This window comes from Nomascus leucogenys, chromosome 19, assembly GCF_006542625.1.
Source record: "Nomascus leucogenys isolate Asia chromosome 19, Asia_NLE_v1, whole genome shotgun sequence".
NCBI classification, from domain to species: Eukaryota; Metazoa; Chordata; class Mammalia; order Primates; family Hylobatidae; genus Nomascus; species Nomascus leucogenys.
The window spans coordinates 37,492,571-37,511,532 of NC_044399.1; the positions used below are offsets into that span (position 1 = coordinate 37,492,571).

At 47.5% G+C, this 18,962-nt stretch overlaps 2 protein-coding genes across 3 annotated transcripts in view; one reads left to right on the top strand and one right to left on the bottom strand.

Annotated features, from left to right (window-relative positions):
• Nucleotides 1-18,962, bottom strand: part of PIPOX (pipecolic acid and sarcosine oxidase) — a 106,965-nt gene that overhangs the window by 19,495 nt on the left and 68,508 nt on the right. The gene's annotated exons all lie outside the window — the stretch shown is intronic.
• LOC100580677 (NADH dehydrogenase [ubiquinone] iron-sulfur protein 5) lies at nt 17,491-17,870 on the top strand. The gene has a single exon (XM_030799323.1). The coding sequence runs from the start codon at nt 17,491-17,493 to the stop codon at nt 17,809-17,811; it is 321 nt and encodes a 106-aa protein (XP_030655183.1). The 3' UTR covers nt 17,812-17,870.

Consider the following 18,962-nt stretch of genomic DNA (forward strand, 5'->3'; position numbering starts at 1 on the left):
TTGTGCATGGTCTCCATACACATCGCCATCCCGGTTCAAGTCTCAGGTTTAATCTCTTCTCTGCCATCCTCCCTCCCTTTGCCCCCGGGGTCATCTACCCACCATCTCTTACCTAAATTTTTGCATTAACCTCAAAACATTTCTCCCTGCCCCATCCCTGCCCCTCTTAATCTATCCTCTGCATCCCTGCCAGAGTCATCTCTCTAAACAGCAAATCTGAACAGGTCACTCCCTGCTGAAAATTATTTAATAGCTGCCTATTTCCTATTAGGAGAAAATCTAAATTCTTTAGCTTGGCACACAAGGCGGTTCACACTCCGGCCTCTACCTGCTCTTGCAGCTTCATCTCAGGTCCCTTCTCACTGTATCCTTTATGCCCAGGCAACGCTGAGCCTAGAGAGGTTTCAGCATTCGGCATGAATCTTCCAAATTCCCCGACACCCCCAAGCCCCCTTAGACAGTCTCTCTCCTATACTCCCTTCCCACCCTGCGCATCTCAATAACACTGAGCGTATTGCATTGTAATTGTTTGCATGCCTTCCTTCCCCCAAGCTCTTTAAGGAGAAAAAGCCTTCTTTTCATTGTCTTTTTTTTGTAGGTAATACATACATATAGAACAGCATAATGTACGAAAGAGACCACTGTGGAAAGGACGTCTGTTTCCACCCTATCCTCAACTGCTTAGTTCTCCTCATCAGATGCAAGCAACGCTGTTGCTATTTTCTTTTGTGTCCTTCCAGAGATGTTCATGGGTAGACAAACATATACAGTATATTCTCTTTTATTCATCTCAAAAGTAGGGTACTAGAACACCCTGGTGTTTTCATTTTCTTTATCTTGGCAATCCACATCAGTCATACCAAGTGGGCACCTTCTCCCTGATGGCTGCATAGTATTCCATGGTGTGTAGGAGACATTTGGGAATAAGAAGGCACCCCCTCCTGTTTACTGACAGGTGGTGAGTTTCTCTGGCTCTCATAGTTGCCCTCGAGTCACAAACTTTCTAGCTGTCTGCTATTGGGTGTTCAGGGAGGGCGAGATGCCTGTTCTGGGCTGCCCGGCAAGGTTTATCAAAGGCTGACGGTGCCCTCTGTGAGTGCCCAGGACAGCACGCACCTTCAGACCAGGAAGTGGAGGGGGTTGAACACCCAGAGACCCTGGTTTCTGCTTCCTTTGCATTTGTTAAATGACATATATTACAGTCAATGCTTCTCCCTCAAGATACAAGAGTACAGTTGCTAGGCAGACTCCAGGGGAGGGCAGAAAATAAGAAAAGTCTTGGGAATTAAGACTATAACCTCGAGAAAATACGAAGTCATGATTTAGCCTGGAAGTGAGGGGCAGGCAGGATAAACTCACGAATGAGCACCCTCAGACCTCACTGGGACAAAAGGAAATGCACTGAAAAGGAGGGTGGAGTGGCTTTCATCTGTCTCCAGGCGAAACTTCCCAGCAGGTAAACACTGGAATCTTCTTAGCCTTATTTCCTGGTCTTTCTCTGCCAATCCTACATAAAGACATGTCCATATTTATACACTCATCTGACTGTGATGCCCCAAAATATCCCCAGGTATTCATTAAGTGGTGTCTTCATATACATGTACATCCGAGTGGGTATATTTCTACCCCTAGGCTTTTGGAGAAGGCCCCATTAAAGCTCAGCAGGCAGTGGGAAAAATGAGAAATCAGAGTGCTCAGAAGTGGCCCTGTTCCTCTGTGGAGATGAGGGTGTGTCTGGGATGGAGACGAGGTATGTGTCCCCTGTTGGCAGCTTTCCCTCCCTTCTCTGCAGAGATGCTTTTCCATGTCTTTCTTGTGCCTCACAGCCCGGATATCACTATACCCTAAAGTGGAGAGTTGGGGAAAGAGTGGAAATTGGGGGCAGGAAAAGTATACAGCTTTCGCATGAACTGGGTTGGCTTGACAGGTGACAGGGCAACAAAAATTCAGCAGCATGCAGGAAGATTAACTCCAGCATTAGGCCCTCTGGTAGTCTCCTTTCTGGGTAGATGTGGTCTTCCCCTCCTAGCTCTGCAGCCAGACCCGCTGATTTTGCTGTTTATTAGGGAACATAGACAGATATGAAAACTCAGTTCTTCCCCACACTATCCCGCCAGCCACAGGGTCGTGGAGGCAGAGAATCCAAGGGAAGCCTGAGAAAAAGGAGGAAAGGAAAGCAGAATTCTGGATAACAACTTCTAAGCTTTCTTCAGTGCCCACCTTCTGCTTGTTGCCTCCATACTGGCTCCTAAGTCAGTCTGGCCCATCTCTCAGCCATGATGCCTGCAGACACATCTTTCTCACTCTTTTTTCTCACTGTTTCTTATTCTGTTCTTTTTTCTGTTTCTGCCTTGGGTTCCCTTCCTTCCTTTGAAGTCAAGAGAGAAACAGAGGTTTAAGGTAAGGCCTAGCGTGGTATTGTGGCATGCATCAGTAGCCCCAGCTACTCCGGAGGCTGAGATGGGAGGATCACTTAAGCCCGGGAGTTTGAGTCCAGCCTGGAAAACATAGCAAGACCTTATCTCTAAAAAAAGGAAGAAGAAGAAGAAGGAGAAGGAGGAGAAGAAGGAGAAGGAGGAGAAGAAGAAGGAGAAGAAAAAAGGAAAGAGAGAGAGTAAGAACATAACTAAATAAAAATAAGAGAAGGCCTTCATGGATGGATGATAGGAAACCAGGACCTAGCTAGGGAAGAGGCCTTGAGGCAGTGGAAAAGGGAGAAAGGCCTAGAAGAGCCAGGGAATCTTTGGTGCCAAAGCCAGAAGGCTTTGCTTCTTGTTGAGAAGCCTAGAGCTTTTTCTTTTCACTGGGGTTTTTATGGGAAGTTTAAGCATGCTAGAGCTGGGAAGGCTCAGCTGTGCCCCTCCTCTCTCACCTGGCTGCTGGTTTAGACAGGACTGCCATGTTTGGAATTTCACACCTCTTGAATCTGTGGACTGATGTCTTTCATGTGCTTTGGAAAACTCAGCCACTGTCTCTTCAAATATGTTCCTCTGCCCTATTCATTCTTCCCCCTCTTTCTGCAAAATACATATAATAGATCTCTGCCTGCTGTATCTCTTATCTTCTCTATTCTTCACTCTTTTTTTTTAATCTCTATGCTGCACTCCAGGTAATTTCTCCTTATTATCTTCTACCTTGCTAACTCTCTGTTCCACTGCATCTAAGCTGTTTTTAAATTAATGAGTTGAGTTTTAATTGCTGTTACTCTATCTTTAGTCCATTTTGTCACCTTGCATAATTTCCTGTCCCTGCAAATATTTTCAAGCTTGACTTTTATTTATTTGACTGCAGTAAGCATGGTTGTATTATAGTCTATTTATGATCATTTTAATGTGTGAAGTCCTCACAAATTTTTTATTTTGTCCCTTGTTTATTTGATTCTCACTCATGGAGCCTTATTTTCTTATAGGCTTGGCTGTCTTTAACAATGTTCTGGTAGCTGTGCTTGAACAAATATATTGGAATTATTTTCTTACGAAAGTACCTTCTTTTATACCACATTGTGTTTATTTCTGCCAGGCATCAGTGGCACAACCATCTAAACCCAGTTGCCAGCTTGAGGTTCCCTGGAGTACCCAGGCAATGTGAATGGGGCTAGCTTACTTTGGTTTATCCTTACCCTGATGGTGTAGCCCTTTGGGGGTCTCAGCATATTGAGGGGAGAATCTTCCATTACAGTCTCCACAATGAGCAGGCACTGGGCTTGGATTTCCAACCCCCTTACTCTACCAGGCCGTCAAAATGAAAGTTCAGATTTGCAAGAATTGATAGATCCTCTTTAAGGGAAAAGTGATTTCTATGCATCCTCTAGTTTTCTCTTCCATGTTGGCCTGTTAATTCCTTACTATTTTAATAACTCTTCAAGGCTTTTAAGATGTGGTTGATATTTTATCTAGCATTTTTCATTCTTTTTACTGGGATAATCGGTCCAAATAACTCAGCCTGCCATTGCCAAGTTTCTGAACCTGATTGCAATCAGAGTACTAGCTCCTAGAATATCTAAGCTCTGCACTATCTTCTGCATGTGTACTGGTCTCTCATTTCCTTCATCCCTTCCTCCCCAGATGCCTAGGTGAAAAAAGACAGTGGCAATTGTCAACAAGGATGGCCACCTCCCTCCTAGGGCAGCAAGAGTAAGAATCTCTTGATAGCCACCCTGAGAGCTAGATTTCGGCGTGGACCAGCCAGGCTTTGTCTGAGGGGCCAATATACATGGAACCCTAAAGTGTCATCATGAATTGGAATACCTTAGAAGAGCACCTTGCTGTCTAGAAAGTTTGTTTGTTTTTTTTGTTTTTTTTTTGAGACGGGGTTGTGCTCTGTCACCCAAGGTGGAGTGCAGTGGTGCAATCTCGGTTCACTGCAAGCTCCGCCTCCCGGGTTCACGCCATTCTCCTGCCTCAGCCTCTCCGAGTAGCTGGGACTACAGGCGCCCACCACCACGCCCGGCTAATTTTTTGTATTTTTTTTTAGTAGAGACGGGGTTTCACCGTGGTCTCGATCTCCTGACCTCGTGATCCACCCGCCTCGGCCTCCCAAAGTGCTGGGATTACAAGTGTGAGCCACCACGCCCGGCCACTGTCTAGAAAGTTTTTTTGGGAATCACTATATTTGTTTTAAAGAAGGGATAGTTTGATAAGTTGCAGGTGCAGGCTGTGACCTCCCAAGGCTAATTGCTTTCCACTAAGAGTGGGTCCTGCTTACAGCTTTTGTTTTGATGAATGGGCAGCAATTGCCCACCAGCACTGAACTGCTCAGATCCACAGAGAGGCATGGTCCTCTGTTCATCCTTCCTTTTTGTGGTGCCTAACCTCTTTAAATAAAGTGTTGAACAAATATTTATAGAAAATAAATTTTCTCTCTATGAGGATAGCAAGAAACTGGCAACACTAGTTGCCTCTGGGGAGTGAACCTGGGTGGAATCTTGCTACGAATAGGAGATGACTTAGGAGAAGATACTGTACAGATCATTGCAGTCCTGATGGGAGTCAGGGATGGGCTCTAGGCATTGTCAGCATCCTGTCTGCACCTTGGCTCCCAACCACAGCCTGGGTAGGAGTGAAATCCACAGAAACGCCAGAAAGCAGGTGAAGGGTTGTGTGCAGCATCTGGAAAATTTAGAGAATGTAAAGGAAGTGGGATTGCTGGGCCCATGCTGGATCTCATCTCACTAAGCAAGGTTCTCGTACAGAACCTTGAAAGGACCCCTGCAGAGCTCTCAGCAGCGCGGTATTATATTAACCAACTGCCACCCACTTCCCACCTCATCCTTGGCAGCCCCCTTTTCCAAGTGGAATCTTAGCTTTATTCTTTCTCTCGCTTTCTCTCTCTCACAGTTTCTCACCTCTCAGGCTTGCCCACATTTATTTTCTTGCTGTTTAGAAGGACAGAGGAAGAAAGGTTTAGAGAAGACATTGGGACGATTCCAGTTTTGTTTGGAACAGACCACCAGGGATCCTTGCCCAGAATTTTTAAAGGGATAGAGAAAAAGGAGGTTCCTGGAATGGGCCGGGGAAGGTCTGCCCAGAGCCCGTTCAAAGCTCTCCAGATGCCCTGGGGTGCTGGATAACTCTGCTCCTCACCATTGCTCCTTCATAACCACCCGCCAGGTTGCCTAAGTTTGTGGCAGGTTTCAGGGCACTCACTCACAGACATCTCATTTGATCTTCACAGCAGCCTCGTGAAGTGGACAGGCAAGCATTTTTACTCCCATTTTGCAGATGAGGCAACTGATCACTAAAAAGCAACAGAGTCGCCGGGCACGGTGGCTCACGCTTGTAATCCCAGCACTTAGGGAGGCCGAGGTGGGCGGATCACGAGGTCAGGAGATCGAGACCACGGTGAAACCCCGTCTCTTCTAAAAATACAAAAAATTAGCCGGGCGTGGTGGCGGGCGCCTGTAGTCCCAGCTACTCGGAGAGGCTGAGGCAGGAGAATGGCGTGAACCCGGGAGGCGGAGCTTGCAGTGAGCCGAGATTGCGCCACTGCACTCCAGCCTGGGCGACAGAGCGAGACTCCGTCTCAAAAAAAAAAAAAAAAAAGCAACAGAGTCAGCATTCCCACCCCCACCCAAGACTGCTCACCCCAACCCTTTCTCTAAATCAAGAGTGAGGCAGATGTTCGCACTCCTCAGCACCCTGGGTCTTGGGTCCTGCTAAGTTCTTTTGTGAAGATGGGGAAAGGATGTGGCTCATTCCACGTTGCAAATAACATTCCCTACCCCAACCCTTGCCTGCAAAGAAAGAGAAGGAGCCCCCAGTGGGAAGAAATTCTAAAGCAGCCCCTAGGGACCTCTGGAGAAGCTGTTTGATTTATTCCAGTCCCTACTGGTACTCTGTGCCACATTTATAAACGTCAGCGCTGAAAATGAAGTTCCCACTGCCCTGGCAGCTGCCGGTTGCTGCTGTTGCTCACCAAGGGTTCAGATAAAGTGTCCCCCTCCCCTTGATTGATAGGGAGCCGAGAATAAAAGAAAAATAAAAGCCCCCTGGAGCATTGATGGAAGGGAGGAGGCAGCTTCTTAAGAAGAGAAAGGGTGTGATCCAGAAAGGGCTGGTACCAGTGGAAGGCGGGAAAGGAGGCGTCTGTCTGTCTGTGTCTGTCAGCCTATAAAAAAAGACCCCGTTGTTAAGGGCACGTGGAAAATAAATAACCTCTGTGGGTGACAGAGTGAGACTCCACCTCAAAAGAAAAAAAGAAAAGGAAGGCTGGGTGCAGTGGCTCACGCCTGTAATCCCAGCACTTTGGGAGGCCGAGGCGGGCGGATCACGAGGTCAGCAGATCGAGACCATCCTGGCTAACACGGTGAAACCCCGTTTCTACTAAAAATGCAAAAAAAATTAGCCGGGCCTGGTGGCGGGCACCTGTAGTCCCAGCTACTTGGGAGGCTGAGGCAGGAGAATGGCGTGAACCTGGGAGGTGGAGCTTGCAGTGAGCCGAGATCGCGCCACTGCACTCCAGCCTGGGCGACAGAGCGAGACTCCGTCTCAAAAAAAAAAAAAAAAAGAAAGAAAAGGAAAGGGGAAAAGAAGAGAATAAATACTTCTGCATATGCAGAGAGAAGAAAGGTGGTGAAATCTATATTTCATTTCAGGGGCTCTGCCACAAGAAGAGGGAAGGAAAGGAGCTTGGTGAGGAAGTCTTTGTGACCTCTGGGCTTCTATGCTCCTGAGCAGGATCTGCTATCTTCTGGAGTCTGGGACAGAGATGAGGCTGGCAGAGACTTAGAACAAAGGTGGTCAGGCATGATGGCTCATGCCTGTAATCCTAGCACTTTGGGAGGCTGAGGTGGGCGGATCACTTGAGGTCAGGAGTTTGAAACCAGCCTGGCCAACATGGTGAAACCCTGTCTCTACTAAAAATACAAAAAAATTAGCCAGGCATGGTGGTGAGCGCCTGTAATCCCCGCTACTCGGGAGGCTGAGACAGGAGAATTGCTTGAACCCAGGAGGTGGAGGTTTCAGCGAGCCAAGATCGTGCCATTGCATTCCAGCGTGAGCAACAGAGTGAGACTCCGTCTCAAAAAAAAAAAAAAAAAAAAAAGAAAGAAAAAAACAGGCCAAGTGCGGTGGCTCATGCCTGTAATCCCAACACTTTAAGGGGAGGCCGAGATGGGCGATCACCTGAGATCAGGAGTTCCAGACCAGCCTGGCCAACATGGTGAAACCCCATCTCTACTAAAAATACAAAAATCATCCAGGCATGGTGGCAGGCACCTGTAATCCCAGCTAGTCAGGAGGCTAACACAGGAGAGTCACTTGAACCCGGGAGGCCGTGGTTGAAGCAGGAGAATTGCTTGAACCTGTAATGCAGAGGTTGCAGTGAGCTGAGATGGCACCATTGCACTCCAGCCTGGGCGACAAGAGCAAAACTACGTCTAAAAAAAAAAAAGGGTCCTAGAGGAGACTGGAAAGAAATGAAACGTAAAAGGATCCCAATGGACCATGCAGGTACAAAGTATTATCATCATAAACCGAACCAGTGAACCAGTGGTTGAGACTGGGGAGACCCTGCCGGGAACAGCTTGCAGCCCTCCAGGTAGCCAAGTGCACACTTCTCCAATAATGGCTTCCCTTGCACCTCCCCTACATCTGCGATGCTCTCGGATCTTTGAGAAGTGTTGACTGAGACCAACTCATGCAGCCCTGGCTGAGCACCCAAGGGATGCAGCGGTTAACCAGGGGTGGCCTAAGTGGTTTCAAAGCAACAAGTCATTGAAAAGTTGTTTTTAACTTGATTATTGTACCTTTATTTTAAAACATACCAGACCACTGGCAGGGCACGGTGGCTCACGCTTGTAATCCCAGCACTTTGGGAGGCCGAGGCGGGCGGATCACGAGGTCAGAAGATCGAGACCACGGTGAAACCCCGTCTCTACTAAAAATACAAAAAAATTAGCCAGGCGTGATGGCAGGCGCCTGTAGTCCCAGCTACTCGGAGAGGCTGAGGCAGGAGAATGGCGTGAACCCGGGAGGCAGAGCTTGCAGTGAGCCGAGATTGCGCCACCGCACTCCAGCCTGGGCCACAGAGCGAGACTGCGTCTCAAAAAAAAAAAACGTACCAGACCACATATTTCCAAATGACTATGGTTCTCTTCAAAGTCTCCCCCGTATGAAGTTGAGTAGTTAATCCAGTGGTACTCAATGTGTGGCCCAAGCCATCCTGGAGGCTGATGTGTGAAATACCTTCAGGCCAATTTATAACCCAGGCAATAAAATGTCTTGCTACTTTATAGGGGTTTCCTTGCTGTCCTTTAACTTGATTTATCAGATCTGTTTCCCCGTAACTTTTGGCCCTTACCAAATGCCAAATGCTCTGCCAAGCTCCTTTCTCGGAGAGGTTTGGAGCAGCCCTGGGAGGACAGGATTGTTCAGGGATGGGATGGAGGTATAATTATTAGCAAAAGAGAAGTGAGAGAACCATTATATTAATGGGAATCTGGTGGGTTTTCTCTGCTTTTCACTTTCCTTATGTGAAAATGTTTCTGTTTTTAAAAACGATGAAATAAACAAAATGTGACATATTCATACAATGAAATATTATTTGGCCTTAAAAAAAAAAAAAAGGTGACCCAGCCTAGGCAACACGGCAAAATCTCTGATCTACTAAAAATGCAAAAATTAGCGGGTGTGGTAGCCTGTAGTCCAAGCTGCTCAGGAGGCTGAGGTAGGAGGATCGCTTGAGCCCAGGAGGTCGAGGCTGCAGTGAACTGTGATCACACCACTGCACTCCAGCCTGGGTGACAGAACGAGATCCTGTGTCAAAAAAGAAAAGAAAAAGAAAGAAGAAAGAAAAGAAAGAAAGAAAGAAAGAAAGAGAAAAAAAGAAAAGAAAAGAAGAAGAAAGAAATGGCATTCTGACACATACTACAACACAGGTGAACCTGGAGGACATTATGTTAAGTGAAACAGGGCACACACAAAAGGAGAAATATTATGATTCTCCTTATATGAGGTACCTAAAATAGACATAGACAAATTCATAGGCAAAAAGTAGACTATTGGTTACCAAGGGCTGGCGATAGGGGGAATGGGAGTTAGTGTATAATGGGGAGAGATCTCCATTTTGGGAAGATGAAAAAGTTCTGGAGATGGATGGCAGTGATGGCTGTGTGAATGTGCTCAATGCCACTGAAATGTACCCTTAAAACGGTTAAATTGCAAATTGTAAATGTTATGTATATTATACACAGTAAAAAAAAAAAAGTCTAGATAACAAAATAAAATCTACTCAAAAGGTAAAGATGTGGCTGGGGATGGTGGCTCATGCCTGCAATCCCAGCACTTTGGGAGGCCATGGCCCAGTAGTTCAAGACCAGCCTGGGCAACATGGTGAAACCCTGTCTCTACCAAAAAATAGAAAAATTAGCTGGGTATGTTGGCACACACCTGTAGCTACTCGGGAGGCTGAGTCAGGAGGATCGCTTGAGCCAGGGTGGTCAAGGCTGCAGTGAGCCAAGATCCCACCACTGCACTCCAGCCTGGGTGACAGAATGAGAGACCCTATCTCAAAACAAAAGGGGGATAAATATTTTATATCACTGATGTTATTCATAAAAATTTGCTATGGGACGGAGTGGGCCAAAGTCCAAAGAAAAAGATGCAAAATATTCCTTCCTCAGGACCAAAAATTAGCCGGGATCAGCTAGGTTAAATACAGGTGTCTGTCACTCCTGCTCTAAAATAGCTACAGGAAGGGACCCCTCCTTCAGTTCTTCTCCCATAATATCTTGAACCTATCTGTGTCCTGGAACATTCCACAGCACAGCCTGGGTTTCCGTGACCCAGGGCCCGCTGGGGCTGGCCCACTCCCCTGGCAGTGTGAACAAGGCTCTGGAGAGTCATGGTTCTGCTGGCCAGGAGGCTGCTGAGGTGGCTTTTTAATCCTCCAGCCATGCCGTCCTAGTGATTGCTTTTATTAGGAAATGTAATGAAAAAGACTATATGAAGCCCCTGCCAGAAACAAAAAATCTAATAAGATTTTGCACCAAGTGTGGCGAGAAAAGAAAGGGGGGAAAAGCACATTAGGAGTCAGATAATGAGATAAATGAAAGACCGCAGGGAAGATCATTTTTGCAGACTTACTGGATGGTTGTAAAATTTTTAATTTGCTGAATTCTCTTTTTTCGTTGTCTCTGACTCTCCTCATCTCTGTCTTTTACTGTCTTTCTGACGGCTGAACCCTTTCTCTCTTTGCCTCTCCCCTTTTCCTTGATTTTTCTGCCTCTGTTTCAGCTCTTGCCTTGGAAATGTGTGTGTGTGTGTGTGTGTGTGTGTGTGTGTGTGTGTCCTTTCCCCGTGGCCAAATCCTGCCTCATGACTTGGGTAGGAGGCTGAGATCTGGACGGCGAGGACCCACCTAGTTAAGGGAAAAAGAGGACAAAGAACTGCCTCTCCCAGCCTTTGCCTTCTAGGGAGCGGCTATGATTCAGCTAAAGAAAGAGAAAGAGGAATAAATCAGGGAAGGAGGGGGAGAAATGGACTATGGAGGGAGGACAGGAGATCAAAGACCAAGGAAGTAAGGAGGAAGAGAAAGCCCCCGCTGCTCCCGCAAATCAATTCCCAGCAATGCCCACCTCTTCATCTGTGCATTAAGCTCCTGAGCAGAATGCCACCTCTGTGGGATGCCAGGCCTGAACAGAAGGGCTCTGGGGCACTGGGCAGGCATGCAGGCCAGGCTGCAGGGACCCCAGGCCTGCCTTGCCCTGAAGAGAGCGGTCTCCCTTCCCCAGGACCATCCTCTCACCATCCACACTTGAAGTCCTCTCCAAAATCTAGTTTCACCGCTTGCTGTGGCAGACTCCTTCCTCCTGTTCCGAACTTGGGAATTCTGAGGTGTCTCTTGGCTGCTGCGCGTAAGTCCCAGTTCACAGCTGCAACTTGGGGGACTGAGGGTGGACACAGTGAGCAGCTTCCCCACAGGGAGTCGGCAGAGGAAGGAGGCTGGGAAACTGAAGTATAGGAATGAGTGGCTTAGGATGGAGACGCACCGCTAGTTATTAGGAACATCCCTCTCACTCCTCGGTCCCTTGTTCCTTCCCCAGTGGGGACTATCCGCTCCGTTTCCCTCCCAGAGATGTCATCTCTCTTGGTGCTCTCCCACATGCGAAAGTGTGCTACTGGTTACCGAGGGAATGGGCGTTTCCTGTACTGGCCATTACAGGAGATAAAAGAGCCACCCAAATCAGCGAAGTCCATGGGAATGAAAGGACTTTTTAGAAACCACGCACTCTGTATCCTTTGATCAACAGTTCCTCTTTCCCTAGCCAACCCCCTCCCTGAGCCTGTGGTAACCATCTTTTTTTTTTTTTGAGTTTCGCTCTTGTTGCCCGGGCTGGAGTACAGTGGTGCAATCTTGGCTCACTGCAACGTCAGCCTCTTGGGTTCAAGAGATTCTCCTGTCTCAGCCTCCCGAGTAGCTGGGATTACAGGCGCCCGCCACCATGCCCAGCTAATTTTTTGTATTTTTTAGTAGAGATGCGGTTTCTCCATGTTGGTCAGGCTGGTCTCAAACTCCTGACCTCAGGCGATCCACCCGCCTCAGCCTCCCAGAGTGCTGGGATTACAGGCATGAGCCACCGCGCCCAGCCACCATTATTCCACTCTCTACTTCCATGACTTTAACTTTTTTGGATTTCACATATAAGTGAGATCATGTGATGGATTTGTTAATTAGCCTAACTTAATCATTCCACATTGTAGACATATATTGAAACATCAGGCTGGGCATAGTGGCTCATGTCTGTAACCCCAAAACTTTGGGAGGCTGAGAAGAGAGGATCACTTGAGGCCAGGGGTTTGAGACCAGTCTGAGCAACAAAGTAAGACCCCCATCTCTACAAAAAATAAAACAAAATAAAATTAGCCAGGCATGGTGTGGCATGCCTGTGGTCCCAGCTACTCAGGAGGCTGAGGCGGGAGGACTGCTAGGAGTTGGAGACTGCTGGGAACTATAATCGCACCACTGCACTCCAGCCTGTGTGACAGTGGGACCCTGTCTCTAAAATAAAAATAAAATAAAAGCATCACAATGTACCCCATAAATATATACACAATTATTATTTGTCAATTAAAAATAAAATTTTAATCTGGGCATGGTGGCACATGCCTATAGTCCCAACTCCTCAGGGGCTGAGGTGGGAAGATCACTTGATCCCAGGAGTTCGAATCTAGCCTAAGCAATGCATCAAGACCCCATCTCTTAAAAAGCAAACAAACCAACCAATACTTTTTTTTTAATTTAGAAAAAAGAAAAACTCGGGCAAAAGATCTGGTGAAATCTGATATGCATCAACGGTACTCTGGGGGGGTCTCAGGGAAGCTTCCAGGAATGAGGGTTATGTGGTGGGGTCTGATGGTGGGGCCCCAAGCCAGGCTGGGCAGGGGAGGAAGAGGGCTAGGAAATAAGGTGGACTGGAACAGAGATGGTCGCCCCAAGAGGGGAGATGAAATAGGTTCGAGGCCAGCTGGGAGGGGTGGCTGCTACCAGACTGTGGAATAGAATAGGCTGAGAATAAGAGCTCATACACACATAGACCAGCTCACTGAAGTGGGAAAAATACAAACGAGCTAATACACACAGTGCGTCCTATGCTCCAGGAATTGCTCTGAGAACCGGAGGATATTTACTTATTTAATCTCACCACAATCCTATGGAATTGGTACTACTGTTAACACCTCCGTTTTACACACGAGGAAAGTGAGGCTTGGTGAGAGGATTCAGAACACAGCCGCCTGCCTCCAGAGTCTGTGCTCGTAACCACCCTCCTCCAGAATAGGAACCTAGGTAGGCAAAGTCATGGAGACTCGGGGAGGGGAGAATGGCACTGCACTTAAGAACGTGAACTTCTGGACCAGGTATCCTGACTCTCACCCTCGGCCTGACCTTGGATAGGATCCTTAGCACTAAGGTCGGCCTGCGGAAAGACACGAAGAGTGACTGGAAGCATGTTGGTAAAAACACAGGCACAGTGCTGTCCCTGAGCTCAGTCAGGGGTAGTTTTTTTGTTTGTTTGTTTTGGTTTGGTTTTTTGTTTTTTTTTTTTTGAGACGGAGTCTCCCTCTTTCGCCCAGGCTGGAGTGCAGTGGCATTATCTCGGCTCACTGCAAGCTCCGCCTCCTGGGTTCACGCCATTCTCCTGCCTCAGCCTCCGGAGTAGCTGAGACTACAGGCACCTGCCACCAGGCCCGGCTAATTTTTTGTATTTTGTTTAGTAGAGACGGGGTTTCACTGTGTTAGTCAGGATGGTCTCGATCTCCTGACCTCGTGATCCGCCCCTCTCAGCCTCCCAAAGTGCTGGGATTACAGGCCTGAGCCACCGCACCCGGCCAGGGGGCAGTTTTTAACACTGTTACTCTCTGCTTCCCACGAGATGAAGGAAGCATCTTTGGTGCTTGGCAACTGGCAAGGCTCAATTTCCCATCTCTGATTTCCCACCAGAAACACAGGAGATGGACCCTCCAAGGGACTGACTTCTTAGAGGCACACAGTCCTGCAAACAGGTCCCAGCACACATAGCACAGCCCCTCTCCCCAGAGCCAACCATTCCTTGCTGTGTCCTGATGACCCCCAATGTTCCCAAGCCCTGGGAACACCCCCCAGTCCTGTGGCTCACTGCATTGTTCCAGGGAGTGTGTGTCACCCTTCTCTTTCGTTGCCTCCTTCCCTCCCCCAGCCCCTGCTTTTCTCTTCATGGAGAAGGCACAAATTAGGCAGAAAGGAAAACGTTGACAGTTCCCAGCCCTCCCTTGCTGGGGATAAAGAGAAATACGTTAACGGTTGAAGCTTTAGGCGGATCAAACACAGTTTGTGAGATGCTTCAAATGTATTATTCATCTCACCAATGAGATGCAATCTTGGGCTTTCTCTTTTCACCCCATCAAGAGGAAATCTCAGCTACCGTGAAGATGCCGGGCTCCAGAGGGGAGGGGGTGCTTTCAGAATGCCATCTTTTCAATTAAATCAACAAGTCCATCTTGTGTCTGCCCCGATTCTTCTGAAGCTTTCCAAATGAAATGGGTCAACTTGCCAGAGAATCTAAGAGTACAAAGGCTGTGGGTGACACCCACAAGTATTGGGCAGTGACAAGCACCTGGAAGCAAAGAGGAGACCTGGAATCGAATCTGAGACACTTAGAGAAGGCAGGAGTTGGAGCCAGTCCTAGAAGGTCCTCCATGTCCACATGATCTTGAGGCCATGTAACTCTCATGGGCTAGAAGAACTCCAAGAGGAACCATCTCAGCTGTGCCTTTAGCTCTGCGGTGCCACTGTAGAAGGTGGCGCTTAGGTCCCTGGTGAGAATCCAGGTCCAGCCTTGGGTTGTTGCTGTACAGCTTTTGGCCTTGTGATTTGGACTGGTGGAGGCCCCTGCCCCACCTGCCTGGAGATTCTACACCCATTCCTTGCTCCTCCTCCTTTTCCCTTTGGCCACTGAGGTCCCTCTGGGCTGCTGCCAGCATCCTAGGGTTCTTCACCCCGAGAAGAAGCTTCCCCAGCCTCTCATGAGTTTGCCTCACTGTCTCACAGACCTTACATGTGTGCTGTGTTGAAAAAATCTGATGTGGGAGTAGGGGGCAGGCTCTGCCCATGGAACAGGAGATTGGGACAGCCCAGAGGGAAGGAAATTTGACGTGATGGATCAAAAAGCCATAAAGTATACACCACCTTTGACCCAGCTGTTCCATTTCTTAAAGCACCCCCAAGGAAATACTAGATAAGTGTGCAAAGATATATTGGGTTTGCCATTACTTTCAATGGCAAGAACAGCAATTACTTTTGCTCCAACCTACAAAAAGATACAAAAATGTCCATCTCAGGTTTATCTATAATAGGAAGACTTGCAAACATCTTAAAACCACACTAATAAAGGACTGATTAAATAGTAGCCTTCTGATCTAGTCATTTAAAATCAGATTCCAGAGGAATAACAGGAGGAAGTACTGTATCAATATATTTTCATTCTAAAAAATTTCCCTTCAATCCTTACCCAACCTCATTATACTTCCCCAAGGTACTCATTGTTATCAGTTTAGTTTGTATCCTCTCCAATCTGTATTTTTGAAGAATCACATTTAACTCAAACAAGTAATAAAACCAGGTTATGCAAGTTTGTGACTATAGAGGCATGCATCTATGCAAAGAGAAAAGGCTGGCTGAAATGTGAACATCAAAAATGTGAACAATGGGCCGGGCGTGGTGGCTCATGCTTGTAATCCCAGCACTTTGGGAGGCCGAGGTGGGCGGATCACGAGGTCAGGAGATCGAGACCATGGTGAAACCCCGTCTCTACTACAAATACAAAAAATTAGCCGGGAGTGGTGGCGGGCACCTGTAGTCCCAGCTATTTGGAGAGGCTGAGGCAGGAGAATGGCGTGAACCCAGGAGGCGGAGCTTGCAGTGAGCCGAGATTGCGCCACTGCACTCCAGCCTGGGTGACAGAGCGAGACTCCGTCTCAAAAAAAAAAAAAAAAAAAAGTGAACAGTGTTCAATGTTCAACTCCAAATAGGGGATTGCATATAATTTTTCACTTTCTTCTGCAGGAATTACTGTATTTTCTACATGAACGGAAAACAGAAACAATGCTATTTTTGAAAACAGTGAAACAGACGCTATTGCTGGCACTGACTACCTCTGAGCAGTGGGAAAGCCTGTTCACCGTATACTCTTTTAAGCCTTTTGAATTTTGCACTTTGGGCACGTATCACCTATTCCAAAAATGAATTAAATTTTTAAAAATTTAATATGGCAATAAAATGAAATAAGGGGGGTGGTGAAGACCTCCAAAGGACAGCAAGCCGTGACTGAGAATCTGTAAAATTCCTCAAGCTGTACGGTTTCTGAATCAGCTCAGGATTCACTCCAATAGTGCTGGTCTCTTTCTGTCTCACCAGACAAGGAATTAGGGCCTATAACCTAGAAGAAATGAGGTAGGGTCTAACATAAAACAGGCTGCCAGGCAGGAATAACTTTATAATAATATACAGCATAGCAACAGTAATGGCCCCGTTGAACCTGTTTTCATACTTTTTCAAAGAACTTTTCATCTCCCTTTTGTTCTCCACATTTTCCTTGAGGCTACCCACTGCTGTCAGGTTCCTGGGGAGGAAAGGAGGGGACCCAAGACCTTGTCTAAAGGGCCATTGTCTGAAGTCTGCCAGCAAGACCCACATTTCCCGGGGCTGGGTGCTGGTCTCAGACAACAATTCTCTCTCCTTTCCAGGGCCCATTTCACCCGTCAACACCCAGCTTCTGTCACCTGTCTCTAAGCCTCAGGTTCCTCACTTGTAAAATGAGGGTAATCAGCCTGATTATGAGATGTGGTTGCCAGTCAACAGACTGTATGGCAAGGGTGCCACCCGCTAGAACAGAAGGTCCCCAGGGCTGGAGTTGCTTGCCCACCCTGGGGGAAGAATCTAGACAGCAAGTCTGAGGCCTGGTATAGCCATTATTTATAAGCTGATGACAGATATTTTCAATCCGCCATGTTGTGAGAATTAAATAAGACACATGCGTCTGTGTTTGAGGATGCAGGCCATCCACCCAGCCTAGAAAACGCTGCATGAAGGATGAATTCTCTCCAGCCCCACCAATCCCATCTTCCTATGCCTCTACTACTCGGACATCTCCTTGTATTGTCATTGTGTAACTTGTTTCATGAACAGTGTCCCCAGACTAATTCCTCAACAACATAATTTGGGTCCTAATCATTTTAATACATCACGTAGTAGATCCCCAGAAACTGGTTGCTGAATGAATAAGTGGATGCTATTTATAAGGCCATGATCCTTGTAAATTCTCACTACGCTGCCTCTTGTTCCTGCCCCTGAAGCTGCTGAAGACCTGCGCTCCCGGTCTGAACTCACTCTAAACTGGACCCAGAGGAGGTGGGAGCAGAGAAATTCAGGGAGCAGCACAGTGTGGTGAAAAGTAGACTGGGGGTCATCCTGAAGCGGCGGCCAGAGAAGAGACAAGGACACGAGCATCGAATCGCCATGCCTTTCTTGGCCATCCAGAAAAGGTTCGGCCTTAACATAGATCAATGGTGGACAATCCAGAGTGCTGAACAGCCCTACAAGATTGCTGCTCAATGCCATGCTTTTGAAAAAGAATGGATAGAATGTGCACATGGAATCAGTGTTATCCGGGCAGAGAAAGAGTGCAAGATAGAATATGATGATTTCGTAGAGTGTTTGCATCGGCAGAGAGCGATGAGACATGCAGGTACCATCAGGAAGCAGCGGGATAAGTTGATAAAGGAAGGGAAGTACACCCCTCCACCTCACCACATTGGCAAGGGGGAGCCTCGGCCCTGAGCAGAGCAGCTGCTGATGTCTGGAGGCTGATTTTCCTGTTCTCTGTTCTTCATTGGAAAGGTTGTTTACGGAAAACCTCCTTGTCAAAGTGTATAAAAATAAAGGATTGCTCTATCCTAAAAAAAAGAAGAAGGAGAAGAAGAGGAAGAAGAAAGGAAGAAGAAGAAGAAGAAGAAGAAGAAGAAGAAGAAAAGAAGAAGAAGAAGAAGAAGAAGAAGAAGAAGAAGAAGAGGAGGAGGAGGAGGAGGAGGAGGAGGAGGAGGAAGAGGAAGAAGAAGAAGAAGAAAAAAGAAAAAAGTAGAGTGGGGCTGTTGTCCTGGCCATCAGAGACTTCACCTCTCTGGGCTCAGTTTCTTCATCTACATGTGATCGTTAGAGCAGATCAGGATTGAAAACTCAAACGCCCACAGAGGCCAGAAAATAATGTAGACAAGGCAACAAAGGGGGAAGGTGGCACCCTCCCTGTGTTGAAGAGCAGGCATGCTTCTTGCACAGCACTGCCCTTCAGTGCCCGCCGATCATCACCAATTGATGCAAGACTGTGGGTCAAGTCTTGTGGCAAGGTTGTCTGATCTTTCAAGGGAAGCCAGCAAAGTGGATTTTTATGTGAAGTCTCTTGAATAGGTCAAACTCAAGTCCATAGGCCATTTACAGCCTGGAGGCCACTGGTTTGTAGTCTGAGCACCAGCGGACCACCTGGCTTCCTTCCAGCTCTTCAATTCTGTGTGTTCAGGAGAGGAGAACATTCTTGTAAGTAACTGTTTAAGGGAAGGACCCAAAGTCTGGACCTCATTCTGGCGGCTGGGCCTCCGGTAACTGCCAGCCTGACCCCTAAACTGCAGCTTTATGCAAGACATGTCCCCCATCTGCCAGCCCCCCGCCCCACCAACACACACACATGAGGGGGCAGAAATGGGGGGTGAGGAGGAGACAATGATCATTTGTTCTGGGGTGGGCCAGGGTTCAGCCCCTCCTGTTCTGCCCCTAGGAGTGCCCGCCCTGCCTAGAGAGCTAGGCCTAGGGGCAAACTCCCCACCCTTAGGCTGCCCTGCACAGGGGTGCCTACCGGTGATACAGTCTCACCTAATAAATTCCTGTCAGAAAAGCTGTCAGGGCCTGGGAAATAAATAATGATATTTAACATTTTGTAA